The sequence below is a fragment of the Patiria miniata genome, unplaced genomic scaffold (genome assembly GCF_015706575.1).
Source record: "Patiria miniata isolate m_02_andy unplaced genomic scaffold, ASM1570657v1 HiC_scaffold_29, whole genome shotgun sequence".
NCBI lineage: Eukaryota > Metazoa > Echinodermata > Asteroidea > Valvatida > Asterinidae > Patiria > Patiria miniata.
This window is the reverse complement of record NW_024037068.1, coordinates 5602085-5625692: the sequence shown is the minus strand read 5'-3', so window position 1 is coordinate 5625692 and position 23608 is coordinate 5602085. Positions and strand designations below refer to the sequence as shown.

Here is a 23608-nt window from a genome sequence, read left to right as displayed (position 1 = left end):
ACTTTAAATAATGTCAAAAACACTGATATGAATTCTGCTAATTAATCACTAAAGAAAGAAGTTTGAGATTGTTGATTGATTTTAGAGCATACACATTGAGATATTTAGCAATACCAGTTATATCTAAAGCAAATTCACATTTGAGATTTGCTTTGAATACAAATTAAAAAATTTTTTATGACGGCCATTCCTGTAATTCATTATTGGGTTTTTTTCCCCATTATTTTACTATTGATGCATACAATGTATTCCTATTAGATAATCAGCATTATGGTGTTCATTCAGTCAACATTCCTAACGAATATTTGTATTCATACACAAGGATACAGTATAATTAAACATTGTGTCTAGATTGTAAATAAGGAAATGTTCTCTTTTTTTCTTCGAAATGCCATAAAAATTGGATGTTTTATCTATTGATATAAATAATCTTGCGCTTTCGTGACTTTTACTAAATGGTATTGACAAACTTCAAGTCAAGTCAAGTGAAGATAGGACAGATATCACACATAGTGGGGCAGATATAAATACATGTATATTTGGGGGATTGCTCACTTTGATGAGAGAAAAAAAACACGGCATTTGGCAATATCTCTAAGAAAGATATTTTGGCTACCTTTGAAGGCAGATTTGTCCTTTGATAAAATATAGGTAGAATACCAAGCAATTTTCAAAATGGATGCCGCATTGCTTGTTATTCTACCTATATATTTTTTTTCAAAGGACAAATCTGCGATGACCCTATAGCCAAATATTATTTCTCGTGGCATACTCTGACCGTGTGTCAAATTCCATGCTTTTATCATCAAATGAAGAACAATCCCTTGCCATCACCTATCTGCCGTACCAATACCCAATGAAGTTATTGCGCCTTAAGTTGTACCGTTTGGAGATTAAGCAACGGCTTCCACTTACGAGACTCCATTTGTTTTCTCTGTAACTCAAAATGTATTGTATCCACTGAGCTGGAATTTCAACAGGTTAGTTGTTAAGTAAGTTTTGAGGCGTTGCATGGTGGAGATACTAACTAATGAAAGGTTTGCGGAAACACCATGTGCGAATAATTTCTCAGCTAAGAAAATGGTTCTGAAAAAACCAGAGGTATAAACTCGACGTTCCGGTCAGTATGCTCTGACCGTCTTCAGGAGAGTGCCTTAACTCTAAGAAAGTAAACACTTAAGTAGCAAACGCGAAATCGGTGAAGTGTGAAGTTGCATCCTGTGTGGATGCCAAGTAGCTGGGATCCTAGAGCAAGCTTGCTGCCCACCGAAGTGGAACAGTAGGGTTGCAGTCTCAGTAGAGGAAGGACCTAGGGTATAGGAGACCCATCAGTCTAAGGTATAGCTTAGGACCTAGGGTATAGGAGACCCATCAGTCAAAGGTATCGCTTAGGACCTAGAGTATAGGAGACCCATCAGTCTAAGGTATAGCTTAGGACCTAGGGTATAGGAGACCCATCAGTCTGGAGCAGTGGGAGCCAGTAGTGGGAGCCAGGTTGTTGTTATATACCCCTTGAGCAAATTTATTGCTTCACACGAAAACACAAATGCGCAAAAGCAAATGATCCTATGTACATGTACATGTACCCTTAAGATAAAACCTGACGGAGTTTCTCTTGGTTCTTCTTGGTAAAGCCGGATGCTTCCAGAAACGCCTCCACCGACCCATATCTGAAGAACATCAGCAAAAAAAATCAGCGTTTACTTAAAAAAAAACAAAATAAAATAAAAACCCATAGCACTCAGCTCATGTTGAAAAAAAAAATGGAAGAAAATAATTCCAGCACAGAAGATTTGACAAGTTTTCTCGCGAGAAATCGAACGTTTTACCTGAAAAAAAAGCCAAACCTCTATCCTAGCTCAAAAACTTTTAACGCGTGGAAAGACGTGACAAATTTCCCAATTGTTTCTTATTTTTTTCAGTTGTTACATTAGACCTTACGGTGCGATCCATGCTTCTAAACGTTAATTTGTTGGGGTTATAGCAGGGATTTGCACCATGTGGATAAAGTTTTCGGAGTCTGAAATCGTGTCATAATGAATGTGAATAATTAAAGGGGGGTCCCGTGCATGCTTTTTGGTTGTGGCATCCTGAAAAACAAATTTGAAATTGCATTGGTCATTATTTTGTTGGCAATAAGTATGAGTAGGCCTATGAACCTTCCATTGGGACATTGAGAACGGAAAAATTGGTCCACGTTATAAGTTATTTTTTTTTATTGGTAAACTCAGCTTTATTCACAGCACACACTGCAATCATCACAACCACCAAGCCCTGAAGTCCATCATCAACATCGTACTCAAAGTATAACGAGTGCCAATTTTTTTATTGTAGAGTAGACCCATATATATCATAATGACAAACTCCCATTCTTTTGTAATGTGGGTTTATAATCTATAAAACTGAAATTCATCGAGTAATTTCTTGGTCGGCGAGCGCATAATTGAAATCAACAGTCGTCGGGTTCTTTGTAAAATCAGAAAAATCGTCACGTAATAAACAGGACTCGGTTATACTACGCTGCATAGGGAGTCCTGTTTATTACGTAACGATTTACAATGTTTTGTTTGCTGCCCCCAACGACGACTTTTACACAAATTGCACGTTCGGGTCGAAACAGGACCTGAAAACAGCTCTCAAAAGTACCTTTTGTATTCATTTTATGACACAAACAATAGTCGTTTTTATTTCATCACACCTTAGGCTACATATACCCGAAAAATGACGGAAATGTCTTCGAGCATTCCACAACCGCTTTAACGCACGTCCACCTCAGTGTGTGTATGATATGCGTACGTGTACTTCACAGACCAAGCGCAACACCCGACTCGTGCCTAAGTCTGACTTAAGCTCGAGTGTGAAACAGGCACACATTGCAAAGGGATTTTTCCTTAGGAATCATTGCCCCTAAAAATGCTGGGGGAAAAAAACAATTTATTTACTCAAAGACATCGTAATTCTTTGAAAGCTGTTCGGAAAAAAAATGAGAAATGTCACTGGGATTATATCGGGGAGGAGTGACGTCATCCGATGAAACTATATATTATGTTGCACACCAGTTTTCATCGGTTGCTATGTACGTGTTGCCATTCAGCACTTCAGACTCAAGAACCATTGAGTTTCAAGAATGTAGGTCTGGGAACTAGATAAGCCAATTTAAAAAAAGTTTATAATAAAAAAAATCCGGATGTCCGCACCCACCTATACTTAAAGTGCATTGTGATTACCTTTCTCTGAGAGTATGAAGTACTTCCAGCATCGTGTTTTTCTTGGCCCAAGCAAACGACTCGTCCATGTTGTACTTCAAGGACGTTTCTTCTCGGACGGCTTTCTGGATAGGCCGTAGACCTTCCTGTCATTACCAAAGACAACATGACAAAATGATTACAAAGTAAATACCACAGGCCGCCTGCGGGATACAGGCCATTCAAAATACCAAGAGGGTGAATTAGATTATGGAGCTCCTTTTGATTAGATACAGTTGTATGTTTTCATTATAGGATTCGAAATCGCAACTTAAATCCACAAACGACGTCGCTGGTGCCGCCGCAATAACAAAAGAAGCTTGTGATGGCTACAACAGCAACCTCGTCCCCAGGGTTTCGAGCAGTACGCGACCACCACTACCTGCTCTCTCACCCTGGTATTGGATCATTTGCATGTGCAAGATTTTTGAACACGTATGCAAATGAGGAATAGTCTGGTGCCTGCATGTGCGTTACATGAGCGTTTGTTTTTGTATGTGTCTGGGGTAGAAACAGCATCAATTCGTCGCGCCGTGAGTTATGAAAAAAACGTGTTTTTTTTTTTTTTGGAAGTTAAAATGTTACAATCTGGCCCGCCAACATGCAGCATCACATTTCATATTAATATGAGCAAACTGGAAAGGAAATTTAAGGAGTATTTTGAGAAGGCGTGGACGATATAATTACAATGATCGTGAAAACACGTAATCCACGTTGGAAATAACAACACCAACTACACAATATAAATGCATTACTAGCCAATTGCGGTATTGAATCAGGATACAGGAAGAAAGTTTCCTATCCAGGGCTTACTATTGGAAACGAGGTTGGAATTAAAGTAAGCACTGGGGACGAGGTTGCTACAGCGGTGACACCAAGGCCATTTGTGTCTGATACCGGCCAGCACATGGATTGTCAGAATGACCTATATGACGTAGAGGTCAACCCATTAGTCCATGAAATAGCCGCTTGTATACATGTACAATCATCTGTGGTAGCTAAGCCTATTCGCTTAGATTCGCCGATTACGGTATTTATGCAAAGCAAGACTGCGTCTTAACATCAATATTCTGACCATTACGCGCGCGCCTTCTATCGATGCTTCCGTAACACGTTCTTGTTTTACAAAAACATGGCTGCCAAAGTGACCAATCAACAGCTTAGCTTAGACTCCGGTTGGTTGGTGCGCGGGGTCGCATACAATTTGCATGCTAGGATATAGCGGGCGTTCGTTCGTGTGGCTCTGCACACGTGAATGTCTGATCCTCAAATATACGTGAACCTAATTATAGTGGCGCGTTAATCGTGACAGCCAAGACGCACAGCAACCAATTAGATATTAGAAGCACGAGGCGTACACGTGTGATCTATGATATGAGGTCAGGTCTCTATAATAGTCTAGCATCTGGATAACTCACCGCCGATTTGCGTACATTCCGCGCGCAGTCGTTTTAACCACACGGTTTCTCGGCTAACTTTCCATGCAATAGCCGTGTCAGTAGCGCTCGTGCCTCGTATTGGGCGAAGACCAAGTTAATAAGGTAAGTCTTAATATATAGTCTAGTTCAGGCCTTTGGCGTGCTTTGTTTGCGTTTCTTGATAAAGCCATCGAATGAAGTTTGAACAACAAAGTAGCAGATAGAGTCACGGTACAATGTATATAACTAGTGAAGATTTGCGTTGATGCAGCTTGACAGTACACCGGTACATGAACATAAATAGAAAAGAGACATATAATGACTCCCATTACGTCATTACATGTACATCTTTGTACTGCAGACCGATTGTCATCTATGAGGTGCGTTTTGCTATGAACATTTATTAACAATGGATATTCATGCTGGCCTTATTGAACAAAAGTGCGCACCTCAGACTAAGATGGCTGTACGGTTCAAACGATCTATTGCATAGTAATTACCTCTGACAGAGCGTATTCCTGAGCTATGTACTCGTCTGACTTGCCTAGTATGCTCAGCACCATGGCCGTCACGAGACCGGTCCGGTCCTTACCGTGAGCACAGCAGATGACTGCGGGCAGATTCTCCGGGTTGGACAGTGTGTTCAGAACTGATCAGAGGGGAACAGGAACCAAGATACGGAAGCAATCAGTATGTCCTTCGATCATCATTGAAATGAGTTGCCCAATTGCTGTTGATATGCAGCTTACAAAAACTCATTCTTTGGGGATATTCGTCTGATGTTTCTGATACTGCCCTTCATCCCCTACAGACCATTCCGAGCACATAATACACTAACGGAGTACCATTCAATTGCGAAAGCATCGTCTAGCAGTGCTAGCTACTGGTCAGATGATCCCGACGTCATGAAGGAGTACCGGTAGTTGTTTTGTATAATATCAACTCACAATGCTGTCGCCAAGGGGCTTCCGTGAATGTACAGTAATCGCGTGCTCTGAATGGTACGCAAACACTTTGTAATAAGCACTATTTAAAATATCTGTGCCGTCCGATCTGATAGCTTGCCGATTCCAGTAGAGAGCAATTCCGGAAACTATTAAACCAAAAGGTCAAAATTTAAAAATCGTCAAAATATGATAAGTAATATGTCGTATCGAAGGTCATAGTATGTAGTTTTCATGAAATAATACTGAATTTTACCAAACACGCATGTTGAAAATAGTATGAGATGTCAGCAACATCAGAAATTGAGAAAAAATAGTGTCAAAAGACTGTTGCCTTGTTTACATATTTTTACTAAATTCAAACACTTTTTTGGGCTACCTCTCATGGAAGAGGGGTGGTGGATGGGATCGGGGAGGACAATAAAACGTGCGGTGTGGCGCCATGTACGCAGTGGTGAAGGTGAACGAGTAGTTGCAACTCCTATTTTTTTTTAATGGTTGCTTTCTTCAGTTTGGTCCCTCTTTACAAACAAAACTACATCAGTTTCAATCAATGGCCTAAACGCTTCAGAATGGTTTTTGATAGTGTCATATGAATTAAAAAACAAACCCTTTTCTGAATACGTCCGAAACCGAGTGGTGAGTCGGACCTATCGTGCTTACCAAGAACGATTTTCCAATTTACTTGTTAAGACATACACTTCTATCAGGGATGCTTGAAAACCATGCGTTTCAACTCGACAGCATTAACACATGAAAAAATACCAGCCCCAAAAATGTCTAAAACGTACGTCCAAATTTCCGGCCCTAGACGGAAATCACTATTATTATTATGCCTGGTCGGATATGAGTCTCTCGTAGATTCAAATGTTGCAATGATTTTGTCAGTGACTCGAGATGATTGTTGTTGTTGCTACTTACCGAAGCATAGCTGTTTGCCACAGTGCTCCAGTATATTGACGTATCGTCCGACCAGTCCGAGCCGATTGATCTCGCCCGAGAAGCATCGGACGAAGTACTTGTAGTGATTGCCCAAGATCACATCGAGTAGAAGGAGAAGGAGCGAGAACAGACGCTTGTACAGCGGAGCAGTATTGAACACTGCCAGGATCAGCTCCTTGGGAAACATGTCTATGAGGTATCGTGTGGGCGTGGCTGTGGGTGAGCCATCTACAAGAAAAGAAATATTTTTTTTCTGAACAATTTGCCATTGGATTTGATGATAATGTACTTGCTGGGAGTCCGATTTAACACTTTACCACGAAATGCTTAGATTGTAATTGTTAACTTTTTATTTATTAAAAAGTAATTAGTTAATGACAATGGTAGAAATAGTCAGGAACGCTTCCGCACTGCAATGACTTGTGGTGATTATGGTAAAAGCTTATCTAGTATGGATCGCGCTATTATACAACGTCAGGGATATTCAGGCGTGGATGGGGGGGGGGGGGGGTCAACAACACCCCCCCCCCCCCGCCCCCAGCTCTGTCAAAAAAAATCCATAGAAATTAATGAAAAAATAATGCTACCCCCCCCCCCTGCTCTGACACCAAATGTTGTATTACTGGTAATAATGTCCGCCTTTGCACAAAATACGGATAGACCCAGCTTCGTTGGGGGTGTAGGTACACTATTCTGTGATATAGTGTTAAATAATCGTCGAATTTGAACAGCGCCCATTGAAAATATGGCACAAGGAACCCCCCCCCCCCCCCACTCACCCCATCCCCTCCACCCCACCTTTGGATATTCGGAGGCCAAGTGTCTGGAGAAAAAAAAAGTCTACATTTTGGGCTTTTTTTGCCGATGCAACCCCCCCCCCCCCCTTTGTGTGAAAATTACTGGATCCGCCCCTGCTATAAGGCCTATGGGTGAAATGAAAGGATCAAGGTACTGATTTAGTAACTACATGTACTACCGTACAAAGGCTTGAACAACAACCCAACAGTATGTCTATTCCATTAAATCTTTGGAAACATTTCAATTTAATAATACAAAGAAAACCATTCATCTTAATTCACGTGCTTTCTGTGGCAATATAATTTTATTAAAATCCATAGACATATCTTAGTAGATCTATTTAAGAATCTCACCGAGCACAGTAGGTTTTCCATCCAGACCCTTCAACGGAACAGAGCTCAGGTTCGGGTAAGGTATCTTCTCTCGAGGGTCTGGCAGGACCGGCTCCACCACCCGAACCTCGCCGTCCACAGTTTTCTTCTTCCGGCCCAGGCTGTTGCGATACTCGATCCCGTTGCGTAGGTCCAGGTAGGTGCGTATGCCGAGCCTATGTAGGTGCCGGAGGTCCCCTTCGGAAGCCACGTCCTGTCGCGCTGACCGGTAGAGTTTCCCGTGTGCGTCAATGCGTCTGAAATTGTAGACGCATTCCAGCCGCTCTTGCTCATTCCCAAAGACATCTTCATCGGTTTGGGGTAGTGGTTTTGTTGTGCGATGGACTACTGTATTTGACATACTGAAGAACGCCTGTGATTTGTTTGCGCAACGTTTATCAAGCGATATAGTTTCTTTGAAAAGTTACTACAGGCCTAAGCTATCCAGAAACTTGTTGTCTAGATAATCATCCAGAAAAGTGACAAAATGTTATAGCGCTGTACATGCATATCCAGACCTATTTGCTATCCAGAACTAATTGTCCAGGTGTCATCCACTTAAGTAGCGAAATGTCAGCACTTGTACGTATACAAGCATGCCCATAGACTTGATGATAGGTATTATTTCATACAGCTGCCCCTTTCCATAAATAGTCGAGTTGACCGATAAGAAAGTATGTACATCTCGATAAAAACAATAATACATGTATATTCGTATTGAACCTTGTTCTCAGTCAAATAAAGAGCTACCTTTGAACTTTGGAGTTCTATTTCTGCCAGCCTTTGATTACAATAATCTATAACGATCGACTGGTGAATCGTCGAAGTCACCAACCAGCGGGCATAAACCATTAGTGCATGTTTATTGTAGATCACATGTCGGGGAATTATTCTTTTCACATTGATATCTGTCTTTCTTACTTAGACAATACTTTTCTTATGCACCTGTTTTTGGAAGGGGGTAAGGTGGGTTGGTCTTTCGGTTTTTCTTAGGAGTCACAACATTTTGATACTTCTTAAAGTATGAAACATATACAAGCACAAACGTGTGGACATGTTGCTATATTAGCATGGACAAATTCTGCAAAACAAGTTGGCCATCATTAATTATGAGCAAATGAATAAGGGTAGTCGTCAACTCTTTAGGCCAGGATGATGTAGCTCGACTGGCCTCTTGGACTAGCAAAAATACATTAAACCAAAAAACCACCGGCACATTTTGCAGCAAATCATTTGCAACAAAAAAGTGCTCATTGGTGTCACTGTGGCCCTGTCACACAATTGATCAGTATTGATGTCAACGCTAGCTAGTCCAGAGTCTGACAAGTGAGTCCGTAGGAATTAACCTATGACATTAAACAGAGTTGTTGGAGTATTTGTGTTTTTGATAATGAGCAGTATAGTTGAAGTTTTTGAAAAAGAAGGTCAGTATATTGAAAATGCCTAAGAATTTGGAAAAGACCTCAGATTTGAACTCGCGTCCAAGTTCTTCTGCAAATATTTGTACACAATTATAATGTATTTAACAAACTACAGTGAAAAGGTCTCATAACAACTTCATACACATAACATGATGGTAAATACTAGGCAACTCAAAAGCAAATTCATAGATTGAAAGGGAATAGCATATACATGTTTAAGAAAAAAAAACAGCTATTTTCACTTGACTTCCAAGGGCGGATCCAGAACATAATTTTTTGGGGGGCCAAAAAAATTTTTGGTTCCCCCCAAAAGGTGGGTAAAAAAAATTACAGTGTGGGGTTCGGGGCCCGCTGAAGGGCCCCGAAAAAATTTTGGTTTGTAGATGCTCTGTGGTGTGATCTGAGGCGATTTCTGACCACTTTAACCAATGTTTTTTTTGAGGAAAAGATGGTGGTGTACTCATTGCCTGCCTTTATTGCGATGTCAAAAAGTGGGTCAAAAAAATTTACGGCGTGGGGTTCGGGGCCCGCTTAAGGGCCCCGAAATTTTTTTTGGATTCTAGATGCTCTGTGGTGTTATCTGAGGCAATTTCTGACCACTTTAACCAATGTTTTTTTTTAGGAAAAGATGGTGGTGTACTCATTGCCTGCCTTTATTGCGATGTAAAAAAGTGGGTCAAAAAAATTACGGCGTTGGGTTCGGGGCCCGCTTAAGGGCCCCGAAATTTTTTTGGATTCTAGATGCTCTGTGGTGCGATCTGAGGCAATTTCTGACCACTTTAACCAATGTTTTTTTTTGAGGAAAAGATGGTGGTGTACTCATTGCCTGCCGTTATTGCGATGTCACATAAAAAAAAAAAAAAAAATTGATTTCGTTTTTGGGGGGGGCCATGGCCCCCTTTGGCCCCCCCCCTGGATCCGCCCTTGTTGACTTCTTGCTTAATCAGTTTTAAAAAAATACATAGGCCTAATTCATGAAAGTGTTTCTTGTTGAGGGTGGCCTAGCTTAGTTGGTCCCGACCCTCGATCTGCCATTGTACAGAAGGAGGTGGAACACCAAGGCCCTTATTACTGATATCATGTAATCTTAATAAGTAAACACATTACAAAATCACATGCCTTAAGTCCCTGGTTGATCTAGGGCAGAAATAAATCAAGCGGGATAGAGTTAGATCCGACCGCAAGTTCTTTGAATTTTTTTTTATGAGATCTTGCAAAGCAGTTCTAGAAATTCATCTGAGATATCCGTGAATGTCAATGATGGCAGATTTCCCTTTGACAGCACAAGTCTTGGCACGAAATTATGACGAAGATTCAGATAACATCAAAACTCAACAACAGAATGCCTTCTAGGACCATGTGGATGCCACCTGCAAATATAAAGGTAACAACACAATCATTTCCAACGCGAGAATTTGCTCCAACTCAGCTCCCTATCTTTGAGCGCCAATATAGCCGCAATTCTATAGTACGATAATTCATGAAGCAAACGGAAGGCATTGTGAAAAGCTTACCGCCATAATTAATGCAAGTGCCTTCCTTGAGCGATGATAACACTGTGATAGGGCCTTAACAGAAATGTATGCAATGAGGAAGCTAACAGAAATGAGGGGTCCGGGGCCCGACGCGGTTGGTTTGAACGAACCGCGAGTGAGATTCCTTGTACATGAAGACAGGTTATAATTTATTGACAATGAAAGTAAGAAGTATATGCATGCATGTGTATTACAAAGAAAATTGATACGTATATACAGTAATTTGAATAGGTGTAGTTTGAGAGACCTGGACCTTATGAGGGCGCTATTTAATGCTTTTATAACCATTGGAACCCGTGATCAGCCTTGTTATTATTTTACATATGAACAAGTTAATGTCATTGCACTTGCTTCTTTCATTTTTCTGAAGTGAATGTGTTTCTGAACTTGAAATAATATGAGCCATATCTACACACGCATGTAAAGTAATCGAACTAAAGTATATTACCGCACCTATCTCACCATGTCCTGCTGGTCAAACGTATGCAACGAGGCATATATGCCCATTGCAAAACAGGTGCAGAAGTGGTCCGTCACCGGTTGTGCTTGACTAGCCGTACGCCCTCACCGTCAGATCCGAGCTTCAGAACAGCATCCCTGTCAGAACAGAGTCAAACAGGGCGCCCTCTGGGGTCGACGTCAAAGCCAGCTAGCTACGATATACTAACAACATTTCTAGTGTTTCTTGGATATTCCATATGTTTGTCTTTTGGTTATAGACGAATTTCGTGTGTCGTTGTGTGTCTTAGAAGTCGCTGATCAAAAGCCTACTTGATTGGTGGAAGGTTCTCAAAATTTACTCATTACGATTCTGCTGACGCCAACAACAATGAGAAGGAGACAAAACAAACTTATGTGAGAAAAGAGATATCCTGATGTGAGAAATTCACTCTTAAACAAATTGCAAAGATGTTGAGGTTTTATTTATTGACTATAGAGTTATTAATTCATCATTAATATGATTTTTTTTTGGCTGTGTTTCTTTAAATTTAAACTGAACGAACTTTATAACCTTATTCCTAATATAACATATCGAAAATCAGTCCCAAAAAAATAAGAAGGAAAGCGTCAGTTATGAAGTTTCAGTTTTGACCTTGTATTATCATTAAACTTGAACCTTTATTAAAATACAGAACAATTGCAAAACAAATTGTATGCGCATTGTTTTGTGATAGCTAAATACAAGCGTCAGACGTGCTACCTTATTCTACAGTTACATTTTTTTGCTACAGGAAAATGAAGGCAATGTTCATGAGAATCTAGCTTTAAACAATAATTTTAAAGCCTCAAAAAATATTATTTCCAATGGTACAACACTTACGGGCTCAAAGTCAAAAGCTACTTTTAATTACTTATATCTAAAATTATATGTGGAAAAAAACAATAATGCACTTAACTATTTATTACTGCTTTCTTCTGTAAATATTATGAGAGCTTATCATTATGAGCAGTGAAACAAGTTGATACGTTGTATTTGATTAAATTGAAGCTATTTTAAAACCTACAGGCAATACTGATCAACAATAAATGAGAAGCTATCTGAGCGCCGTAAACAAATTAGTTTACAGAAAAATAAATTGTTTGTTTAGCATGACTATTTACACAGTTATATGTGGGGGAAAGGGATAACAATTGTGAAATAATATTCTGAAGGTAAGGGTAAACAGTTGGTGTTGAAAGAAGATTGGACCGGCAGGCTCAGTTTCGCCAGGTTTCGACAAGTCAATCACAAGTCAATCAAACACAAGTCTAGCGACAATCAAAGTCATTTTTGTTGCAATTGCTCACATACACCAGCTTCCCTATGTCCCTGCCTGTGATCTGACCTTTGATCGAGTTGTTATTTTACGTTGCTATGACTTATGGTCGATTTGACTGCAACCCTGATGGGACACAAAATATACAACGGAACAAATATGAAGAACAAGAGCCTCTTGTGGAACGTCCTTGTATATATACATATCAAAGTTAGATCGTCATCGTTCAGTTTAATCTAGTCCCCTATCCATGGGTTTGCCATTTAAGGCTCATACTTGTATTTAGCCAGGTGCTTCTTACCCCGGTCTAGAGCCACAAAACATCTATTCCCAACATACGCCAATTCCGAGTAGATGTCATCCGTCTGAAACCTACGGACAATAGAGACGCCCTCAGGAGCTGAGCTGTGCTGCAACACAAGAACTCCCCCGAGCGCGGCCACGATAAGGACGCCCTCTGGCGTCGTGGCCACAGCCAGTTGTTTGAGTGCGACGGGTGAGTCGATTTGGGAGACGAGGTTTCCGGTCGCTAAGTGGTACCGCAGGATCTGGTAGGGCTCCGAGTGCGTGGCCACGAGGATGTCGTTGTTGCGGTCCGTGCAGACGTTGTGTAGCCCGGACCCAAGGGCGCCCTCTGGAAGTTGAATTCGGCCAAGTTGTTCACCCGCCATTCCATACACAAACAGAGTCTGCAACATGCCGTCACCAATGATCACGTGATCTTTGGCGGAGATGGTGATGTTGACGGGTTTCGTGTTTTCCTGGGCGCATGGCCAGCTGACAAGGAAAAACAACGAAACCATCGAAACGGTTCAAATCAAACCACACCAAAGTCAGCCAACGTTTCAACTAGGGCATGATAGTAAGTAAAAGCATTTTTTTTAGTCAACTGTTTTTTTTTCCCTTCTCATTCTGGATAGGTAATGAACAAGAAAAACATAATGAGGATACAAAAAGTCTAACTGAGAGCCTCCGCTAGGCTGTCAATACAAAGACAATTATAATATAGCGCGCATGGATATGCGCGCATGGGAAAATACCATACCTTCGGAGTCCCATGATGGCCACTCCCCAAAGTGTGAATATAATTGACATGGGGTAAAACCATAATGCAGATATTGAATTCTGCTATGGAAAGGTATATGTTCTGAAACAAGCCATGCGAACAATCCCATGGTGGAAATACCATGAAAAAAAGTCCCATGTGGTACATGGGGTTAATTCCATGGGAAAAGTCCCATGTGTTACATGGGGTCCAAAACCCCATTTCATGGGAAATCGTCATGGCGATCCCATGGGAAATCACCATGGGATATTTTTGTAAGGGAGGCCCCCATCATTGGCGAGAGCATTGTGCCAGCTATTGTAAAAAAAAAAATACGAAGCAGCTGCCGCATTATCTGAACAGTACAGAGATAGTGCGAACAATAGCTTCCACGATGCTTTCCCCATTTTAAAACTACACACAAACACACTGGCGTTGCATCGGGGGGGGGGGGGGGGGTTATTGGGTATTTCCCCCCCCCCAAATATTTACTAAAGTGTGCCCTTTTTTCACGAGTGCCCTTTATAACTCCCTGCGAACGTCGGCAATTGTGGTGCCATGAAGAGCACCACCTATTGTCCGATAGTGCCCATGATCGATTGCTTTGAACAGCGTCCTCATTTAACGGAGGCTGGGTGACCGGTGGAAAAAAAAATGTTTACATTTCAGCACGGATGACGTAGTGACGCTCAATGCGTCGCTAGGTCATCTAGGTCAACATGTTTAGCGTCCTGCCTTTTTGAAAAAAAGCAAGGAGGAGGCTTTTTTTTCTTCAAAATGGCTGCCCCACCCGGCTATTTTCAAGATGGCCGCCAGCTTTTTTTTTTTTAATGGCCGCCACTGGGACTCAGGAAATGACGTACACGCTTTACATGGGCTACATGCAACAGATAAAGAGACCAAAATTATGTCATTGCTTAAAATTTATCATTTTTGGGTTAAAAAAAAAGGAAAAAAAGGAGGGGTCCTCAGAAAAGGAAGCGGGCAAGGACGCTAAACATGTTTTATTTTATTTGGCATTACCTGAGTTCCTTGTCCCCCTTCGTATTATAGATGATCACACAGACATATCGGGGAACCAGCAGCACTAGATTACTTGCTGCGCTCAGGGCAATCAGCAAGGTGTGGCGTAGGGTGAGATCGATGGGTGACCCCAAATCGGTAGACACGGAACAGCCGTTGTCAATCGCCAAACGGTGGATGCAGCCTTTCTTGCCGTCTGCCACGTACATGACTTGACTGGAATAATCAGACAGGATGAAGAAATTAGGGATAGGACATTACTACTCATTCAATTTATTCCATACTTGAGTTATCCAGGTATGACTTGAAATGGATATCGACCGTCGATTGAAATCACTTCTCGACTTGAAATAACATCATGAAATAACGGTTATCCAAATGCACCATTCTCGCCTGAAACATATCGCAGGGATTAATGTCGCAGGCATATACGTTGGCGCTTATGGCCGGTACTCTACCATAGGAGCTCGTTCGGCTGCGGTACAGCTACCACAAGAGGACGCTCTTTCTTTGTTTCCACTTGTTGGTTAAATACAGTATTTTTGGCCCCCTAAATGCATTCAAAAGTGGAATAAACAGTCTCTAAATCAATTATCAACACTTCACCGCTAGAGGAAGCGTACCTTCTTTGTGGGCTAAATAACAATTTTTTGTGTCCATCAATTTGACCTTTTTCAACCGAAATAATCTAATTTAAACTTAATACTCGTACTCTGTTAATTCTTTTTGAGGTTTCTCTGAATATTTGCTTAAAAATTAAATTCAACTTGATTAATTTAATTCAATTTAATTAATATTTATGTGTGAACATTTTAGTTAGGAGAGCCTATCCTTCGGGAGCTGTTAGGTTCCTTTTGTTTTCTGTAGTCCTTTAATTTGTAAGTGTTGGTTTTCACTGTTTATCCCGAGATCTAAAGTAATTGTAAATGTAAATGAAATCGGACAAACAATTACTGTTGATATACCTGAAAACTACCCCAAAAGCAGAGACAATTGTGCAGAAAAGGTGAAATTAAAAGCGGCGATATTAGATTCCCATCATGCATTGTAGTTAACCACGTGGCCATTTGTTTTTACGTCTGAACACTCCGCAAGAAAGGCAACTTTGATTTCTATCAAATGTTATACGAATTACACGATTTAACAGTTCCCTAGTCCGACTGACCTCTCTATGTCTACAGCTATCGCTGAGGGAGACTGGTACCCGCCCGGGGGATCCTTGAACGTCAGGCTGTCGTGTACGGGAACCACGAAGGGCATATTCGGCTTTACCTCGTATCCACAGATCTTGACGGTGAAAAGATGAGGCTCTGGGGTCCGTGGGGTAAAGGTAACGAGGTAACTGAAGGCGGTAGTCGACACGAAAACAAAAAAAGAGATAAAAAAGTATCATTGTGTCAATCACATAATCAAACAATTCTAATAAGAAGCAAGGTTTTATTATTTCCATACACATCAGATATGCACGGATGTCTGCACAAGTTGTTTTTATTAGGAGATTTTGCCCGGATAATTTGTCTCATAGATCCGGCTGATTATTATGCACTCAATAATTATTATTAAGAAAATAAAGGGCGAGATACAACTATAAAGTAACAGTCTGCGTTCGATTTTCCCAGGTGAGGCCATAAAAGAAAGCGAAATTCAGGGACACGATCATCATGTTAAGATTTGGAGGGGGGGGGGGATCAAACATTGGGGGAACGTTGGGCCTTCTCAATAATGCAAAACTCCCACAAAGGGAGGGGCAAGACAAAATAGAGTTTAGATGAGTCTTGCTAGACTCGAGATATTCATACCTGCCATCAGATTTGTCCTGGACATCACAGGGCCAATCGCCATCCGACAAACTGGAAGGTTTAACCGTTGCAGTGACTTCATACCCCCCGCTGCTCAGCCGGTTGCCCATGTAGTCCCGCGTGCTGATGAGCACCGTACATGGCACATCTAGCGCGGCACCGTCCTCGTAACATCGCCCCATTGAGCATGATGTGACCATATCCGTGGAGTCTGGATGTAAAGGGTTGACCGTGATGACGATTGGCTGGACAGTGACGGGCTTGCCGTCTACGAGAATTGTCACGAGCAGCTGTCCTGCTGCTGGCGGTGTGTAGGCGACACGGAAGGTTCCTTTCTCCTCGGTCTCTATGATGTGAGCTTCGATGCCAGTCAACTGGGAGTCTCTGTTTGACGACGAACGCCAGGGCTTCACGTTAGCTACAGAGCGAAGTTCTTCGGGGATATCGGGCATGGTGCACCGCACCGTTATTTGTTCGAGTTGCGGCTGGCGATTCTGTGGACTGCGGAGCTTAAAGACAACGCTGTGTTCACATCTGGCAAAGGCGTCGGCCCAAGTCGCATCACTCGGGAGAACTTGGGTGTCGAGACTTTTGGAAGGGGCCGGCCTAACGTCAGCCTGAACGGGTCGATCGACAACGTGGATCTGGAACGGACTGCCAGTGACTTGCAATCCAGAAACACTGATACTAAGCTGATGTTGTCCCGTTACCAGTGGTTGGAACTCGAACTCAAAGAAGTCACCACATTGCCTGCGATCCTTGCAATTCGTGGTGCTGCCGTCAGGGGATTGCAGATACGCAAAAAGACGCTCACCGAGACTTTCAACGGATGGGCAAGATGGGCTGTCCTCAGAGATACGAACTTTCTGCACGGCTTTGACTTCCACGGACGACCCATGTCTCCATGGAAATTCGATATTTACCTTAGGAATCAAATCTCTTTCATCACCAGATGTGACAAAATGCCCCAGGCGTGGAATGAGGCTCTCAATCTCGGACAAGACTCTGTCATGATCATCGGTGAAGGAGAGGAAGGCTTCGCCGGCAGGAAGGAACGGCAGAGACTTGTCGACATCCAGAGAATTAAGGTCATATAGCCTGGAGATGATCTGTGCCCTGGTTTTGAGTAGATCGACGGGGTTACCGATGTCGCAGGCTCTCTCGGCGAACTGACAGGCCGAGTCAAACTGGGAAGCCAGTGACTCGGCGCGGTCTGTTTGGTGCTTGAGTTGATTGGCCTTGTCGGTGCACAACTTCTTCAAGTCAGCAATGACGGCCTCTTGCCTGGTCTTGAGCTGGTTCTGCAGTTCCTCGAACACTTTGCAAACTGCAGACGACATCTCCTCAAAACGAGCACTTGTCTTGTTTATCTCGGTGCTAATTCTCCCTGAGATATCTTCAACTTTGACCTTCTGACCTTGGGACGCCCGGGCAAGTCTTTGTAACTCCTCCTTCACCTTTGAAGATTTCTGATCTAGGTCAATAATTTGGTGGCCCCGGTGATCTGTCGTCGAGCACACTAAGCACATGGCCCGATGGCAGCCCTCTTCCTCGCAAAACACGGAGAGGGCATGCTTGATGTGCTGCTCGCACTGTAGCTTTTGCCGTGATAATAAAATATCTGGGTCCTCTTGCACCTGTTCCATGGAGTGTACCACGTGACCGTGATAGGCTTTCATATTATCGTGGTGATCCTTGCACTTTTCACAAAGGAACGCCGAGCATTCCTCGCCAGGACAAAAGCACACGGCAGGGCTTTCGTCTTTGCACCATCCGCAGCGGAAAGCGTGACGTGCTTGATGGGCATCGATATTGAGTACCTGATCGAGTTCCCGCAGCTTCGTCACGATGAAGTGATCGGGTAAGGAATGGACTCCGGCCTCTGGTACAGGAGTATCTCGACGGCACAGTGGGCACGTGAGCACCGGAGCACCGCGCACAAGCCGGCCGAGGCATTCCGTGCAGAACCCATGCAAACACGGCAGCAGCTTGGCCGCCCTGCTACCATCATCGTACTTCTCGAAACACACCCCACAGGAGAGCAATTCCGCCAACTTATCTCGGGTCAATCCAAACGGTGAGCGTAGTGCCATGTCTACGTTTTTACCGAGTCACAGAGTCAAATGAGCCAAAGTATCCCATTCACCGACTTCATAACACCGCTAGGACGAACACACCTCGCATACAAACTGCGGAAGTCACTGGTGTTAAAGGCGTACAAGCTCTGAACTTTGACATGCATAAGATACCGGATGTCAACGCATGTACGTGGTGTTAGGGTGCATGTAATACTTTTTTCCAGAGTTAGAAACCAAATTAGTACCTGCAAAGAAAAAAAATATAAAAGGGGGTAAGATCCGGCGATCTTGGCTACCCTTGCTCAGGTTCTTGCTTGCGCCATTGTGTCCGTATTTTACCACGTTTCTGCACTGTCTGAGCGTTAGGCTGCCGTACCTCCGGAAGGTGTACTCCAAATCTTGACTGGCCATACCTACTTTGACATGTTCTGTCTTGCAGTGTGCTGGCCATTACTTAACTTTAATATCCCCTTAAAATATTAGAAAACATTGTGTTGTTTTCAAGTATAGTCACAAAAAAGGCCTGTGTCCCTTGCATGCATCGCTGAATATCAGTGAAACTTGTACTGAATGTGATCAATACCAAGATCAAATGTTGGCTGAAGAGAAAAACGGGTAACCTTTCCCGCTTTTGTGGGAGACCAGGATTTTTCCGAAGGAACTTGTTTTTTACTCACCCTGTAGAATAGTCAAGACTCTTAACGGATATTGAGAGCAATAGTTGCCCCGGCTGTGCACTATTATTCGGGGAAGGAAATTTACAGTAACATTCAAAAAGAAAACGAAACAGGATGTGTTGGCCAAAGAGGAAATGTTTGTGCCCGGTTGTTTTTGTAAGTCACCTACCAATACATACCATGCAGTATGCCTAAGTGACAAACAAGGTCAACAACCAACATATTCAACGTTGGCTTCTTAGGCTCCAAGGCTTTGGTAGTATTTATTGCGGTTTGTATTCAAATAAGACATTTGTAATGAATGTTGTTTTTTTTTTTTTTTTGAGAAGACGGTTTCAGCCTTCATTCGTAGCATCAACCAATAAATAAGAATCTGTTAGGAAAAAAATTGTCATATTTGTTTTTGTATCAACCTCTGCAACTTTCCTGACTGTCCTTTATCATCTAAACGAGTAACTTTTCTCTGGTTAAAACCTCAACCTAACGAGTAACCGTTTATAAACCTTGCAAAGAGCCCATGGGTATACCAGAGAAGATACTGTACAAGACTGGAGATATGCCCTTTAGAAATTTGAAAATTACCAAGTATGAGCTTATGCACCTGTAATTTTTGTGTACAATCCGGTGCTTTAAGTTTATTCCAATCATTTTTGTTTGGTCTGGTAGGACGTGCCGCGCTTTTTCCTGACAGTAATTCACTGTACAGCACCCACACCCCGCCTACTTAGGGCGCCCCCGCTCCGGATAAGTTCTGTAACTTAAAATTAGTGACAATGATTGAATGAGTGAAGTATGCGTCTACTCGTTATGCGTATCAATGAAGACATGGCATAGCTAGCTGATGGCGCTGTACGTATACCTGCTTTTGTTTGGCTAAAAGCAAATCAAAGCAGATCTGACGGTTGATGGTAAACTTAAATTAAAACAAAACAAAAAAGAAAAATCTCGGGAGAATTGTTGCTCAAAAATTTAATGCACTGGTTTTCATGTCTTGTAGATTTGTAAAAAAATGACAGCATATATTTGAATGTCGCCGAAATCCAATATACAGTCTATCAACAAATCAATCGCCAAAAGTGTCTTAATTTAAACATCTCAAACCACCAGGTAAAAGTTATATAGAAGTGTTTACAGCATTACTTAAGAGATAAAAGAAATTGCAGGAGAAGTGATTCAACGTGTCATCGTGCGGCACAAGATGAAGCGACATTTACATGATACGTATTAACTGTCGCGGAAGATTAGGGTCATTGGATTGATTAGGGAATTGAAAATAGAATGGTATTAGGCAATGATTCACTGACACGATTGCGCAATAATTAGCGGGATTAGGGAATTACAAATAGAATGGTAGTAAGCATTATCATTGAATCGATGGCGCAATAATTCGGGGACTTCCCAATGCTTACAGTTCCTTTCCTTGTTTCCCAGTAACCGAGGTGAAGTGAACTGTCACCGTGGAAGAATAAGCCAGTTTCACTTATGCCATTGGAGTGACCGGCTGCAGACCAATAGAATACTTTTCTAGAGATCAGGAACGTGGTACCATCTACTAGCGAGAACAATATGGCGGAGGCAATGAGTATGAAGGCCTTTCTCGATGCGCCGAAGCATTTTCAAGGTGAGTCAAAGAGAATCAACACTTTCTATCCGTTCAACCGGCATGCCGTCACCCACGGGGAGAGTTATTTGATTACTTTCGTAACGATTGAAGAGCTTCATTGACGGATCAGGGCGGAGGGGGGGGGGGGCGCTCTTGGGTACATTAGCCCATCCATCCCTAAATAGCTTTGTTAAACACAGAAGTAAATATGACTTTTTTTGATCGATTTTCTTTCCCGTCCCCTATACGTGAACAATCCAGAACAAAATTCAACAAAATGGGGAAAAAATAAGTAGCCTACCCCCCCCCCAAAAAAAAATAAAGAAACACAACAGCCCAACAAAAAAAACTTCAAAACATGTTTTATTCATATGTAGAAATATCCATCACGGTACTTTATGCTTTTTTTCAGTATTATCGAGTCTATATTTTCACCAGTTTAATAATTTCATTATAAAAAAATCTTCTAGAGGGGGCAGCCTTGATGCCGTGTGTCTGTGGTCAATATACGGCGGACATGATGATACGTTTGTTTTGTAATTTCAAGCCATCTCGTTTCTGACAGGAATGGAACTGGCTGCTGGCAGTAGAATTGTTCTCAAGGACCCAGAGAGCGGGCTTAAAATCAAGATCGAAACGCCAAAGGATGGAATCGTCAAACGCATTAAAAAGTCTCTCATCAAACGGGACAAGTCGACAACAGAGGGATTCGAATCGCCGAACCCACCCCCACCAGTACCTTCACGGCACCGTGGCGTCAATCGGGAGCAAGAAGAGTGCGCGTATATGCCCTTAGAGTTTGAGGAGAGTTATGAATTTCCGATACGTGAACCCGCGAATGTTCCCGAGAGCGAGATAGCACTGAACCTAGACGAGGCTATCTATGAATCGTATGATAGTCAGGTTTATGTGAACAAGGACTTGTTTCCAGGCCCTCCCATGGGTCAGCAAATGGCCATGCAACTTCCACGGCGCGGATCGCTGAATCCGCCGGGCATTCCGCCCAAATTGCGGCCAGTGTCGGATGGTTATGCTCACGTTGCTGATGACGATCTCGCCCAGACAAGTGGACCAGATCGAAACGTAGACGCGCTCCCGTCTCCGGGACCGAACACCGAATTCGACTCAGAACGTAAGACCAGCTTCGGTGACGACCTTGACGAGACGTACAGGCGTCTGCGCCAAGGCTACGAGAATGCGAAGCCTGGTAACGACTGCCTGACAACCAAACAGAAGGGGGCGCCCGCGGAGACAACCATAACACAGGACGTCATCTCACAGGCTCTGGTGCCAGACTACTGGACTTATTAAATGCCACGAGGACACTAAAAAAATATTAGTCTAAGCCACTTTGGTGTTCAGACTACGCATGTTCACGTAAATAACTGATGACGTCATTTTGAAGTAAATAAAGCAGTTAAGTGTTCCTCTCCCTCCCCCCTTCCAAAAAAAAATATCATTGTTTCTCCTTGCATCCGTAGTTGAAACACCGAACTGGTTTATTCTGACTATATAGTTCAGTTATATTCAAAAAACCCAAGTTTACAATTTAGAAAGCAACCACATCATTAATCCATTCAGACTGAATATATATAGCACTTTTCTCCTTCTTTAAGGAAAACCTGTATATCGAGACATTTCCTTATTAGCTGACATCACTCTCTAATGCAGATAGTCCAATACAATACATTTCTTGTATAATTTTGCGAACATTAGACACCATTCTGCTTGAGCGGGCCTTAAGATGAATACATTTCAACCCTAATTTGCAACAGTTCCGGCTAACTGTAATGTTTTACAATTTTGCCTAAAGTTGCCAACCATTGGTGGCAAAAACTACGTACAACCGTGATAACTATTTGGAGCCAGATCAGGAATCATCCCCGTTTTTCCCCACAAAGTTTGTGCCGAGTTTTTCCCCATCCCGTAGTCAGCCTCATATTGAATGTTTCAAATAAACTTATATCTTGTACTTGTAAGCCATGTTCGAAGTGCATTTTCCTGCTTGTGTCCTTGCTTTGCTTGACTTCATTGTGTACCGTATGCAGGGCTCCAACGGAAGTTGGGCATGTCCTGGGGTGAATGTTATAAATAAATAAACGAACTAAGGCCGAAAAAAAATACTCTGTTTCTGGTCAGCGTGCGCGTCGATTTTAATCATGCGCGTCAACCTTTTTTTCTTCTTCAAATTAACACGGAAGCTACAACAGCGCCCTCTATTGCCGCACCTCCTCAAATTTTTGCACCAAGGAGCACCAAGGAATGGGGAAATTGCACCAAGGCAAATTATAAAGGACACCAAGGCAAATTATAGAGGACACCAATGTATAATGAGGACACAAACAAGCAAAATAGTACCCACATTGTCTGTACAATTCAAGCTTGAAAAAAAAAGCCACCAAAAAAAACCCAAAAAACGCGTCGCCGCATCAATTCCGGAACTTTGGTCAGACCAGAGACCGATTATTTTTTTTGGGCCTAACTAAGGAATGTCCAGAATGACTCTACCTAATCAAATTCCATTCAATGTACGTCTTTACCGTGAACAAGGAAGTGGTTAGTTCGGGAAATGCATCGGTCGCCTAAATGGCCAAAACATTTGAACAGAAGTCACGGAAGTAAAAACAGGAAACTTGAACAAAGGTCATCATTTACACTTTATTACATTTACTGTATTTTGAAGTATTTTGCTACCATATTATCAGAAGTCTTTGTAAATGTCCACTATTAACAATGTTATGATAATAATCTGTGCCGTAACATGTTGTCTAACAAACCAGCCACCGTATAATTCGGTTGTAAACAGTTTTCAATACTACATGTTTATGTCTTTTGGCTGAATTGGCTCATAGTCTTTCATAGTATTTTCGATAATGTTCCTCTTCCATAGTTTGTTAGTTTCTTTCAGTAGTTGTTTAATAATTGACAAATTACAAACATTTAGATTTTTCA

At 42.2% G+C, this 23608-nt stretch overlaps 3 protein-coding genes across 3 annotated transcripts; 1 reads left to right on the top strand and 2 right to left on the bottom strand.

Annotated features, from left to right (window-relative positions):
• Window positions 1–1463: 1463 nt before the first annotated feature.
• On the bottom strand, window positions 1464–8766 carry LOC119735465. The gene is made up of 5 exons (XM_038209165.1): window positions 7701–8766; window positions 6529–6777; window positions 5164–5312; window positions 3228–3352; window positions 1464–1670 (listed from the first exon to the last, which is right to left on the bottom strand). Exons 1-5 carry the CDS (start codon window positions 8077–8079, stop codon window positions 1589–1591), a joined length of 984 nt encoding a protein of 327 aa, XP_038065093.1. The 5' UTR covers window positions 8080–8766; the 3' UTR covers window positions 1464–1588.
• A 2831-nt stretch (window positions 8767–11597) lies between these two features.
• Window positions 11598–18547, bottom strand: LOC119736113. The gene is made up of 4 exons (XM_038210126.1): window positions 16299–18547; window positions 15665–15841; window positions 14500–14715; window positions 11598–13208 (listed from the first exon to the last, which is right to left on the bottom strand). The coding sequence occupies exons 1-4, from the start codon at window positions 18389–18391 to the stop codon at window positions 12695–12697; spliced, it is 3000 nt and encodes a 999-aa protein (XP_038066054.1). The 5' UTR covers window positions 18392–18547; the 3' UTR covers window positions 11598–12694.
• LOC119736114 lies at window positions 18290–22639 on the top strand. The gene is made up of 3 exons (XM_038210128.1): window positions 18290–18375; window positions 20485–20674; window positions 21222–22639. The coding sequence occupies exons 2-3, from the start codon at window positions 20620–20622 to the stop codon at window positions 21965–21967; spliced, it is 801 nt and encodes a 266-aa protein (XP_038066056.1). The 5' UTR covers window positions 18290–18375; window positions 20485–20619; the 3' UTR covers window positions 21968–22639.
• Window positions 22640–23608: the final 969 nt, after the last annotated feature.

Coding starts and splice junctions, on each gene's coding strand:
- LOC119735465 (XM_038209165.1), bottom strand. CDS start 8,079: ATGTCAAATACAGTAGTCCATCGCACAACAAAACCACTACCCCAAACC. Junction 3,353..5,163: donor AGGAATACGCTCTGTCAGAG/GTAATTACTATG, acceptor TGGTAATGACAG/GAAGGTCTACGGCCTATCCA. Junction 1,671..3,227: donor CTTCATACTCTCAGAGAAAG/GTAATCACAATG, acceptor GATGTTCTTCAG/ATATGGGTCGGTGGAGGCGT.
- LOC119736113 (XM_038210126.1), bottom strand. CDS start 18,391: ATGGCACTACGCTCACCGTTTGGATTGACCCGAGATAAGTTGGCGGAA. Junction 15,842..16,298: donor CAGGACAAATCTGATGGCAG/GTATGAATATCT, acceptor TACCGCCTTCAG/TTACCTCGTTACCTTTACCC. Junction 13,209..14,499: donor AAGGGGGACAAGGAACTCAG/GTAATGCCAAAT, acceptor TTTCCTTGTCAG/CTGGCCATGCGCCCAGGAAA.
- LOC119736114 (XM_038210128.1), top strand. CDS start 20,620: ATGGCGGAGGCAATGAGTATGAAGGCCTTTCTCGATGCGCCGAAGCAT. Junction 20,675..21,221: donor TGCGCCGAAGCATTTTCAAG/GTGAGTCAAAGA, acceptor CGTTTCTGACAG/GAATGGAACTGGCTGCTGGC.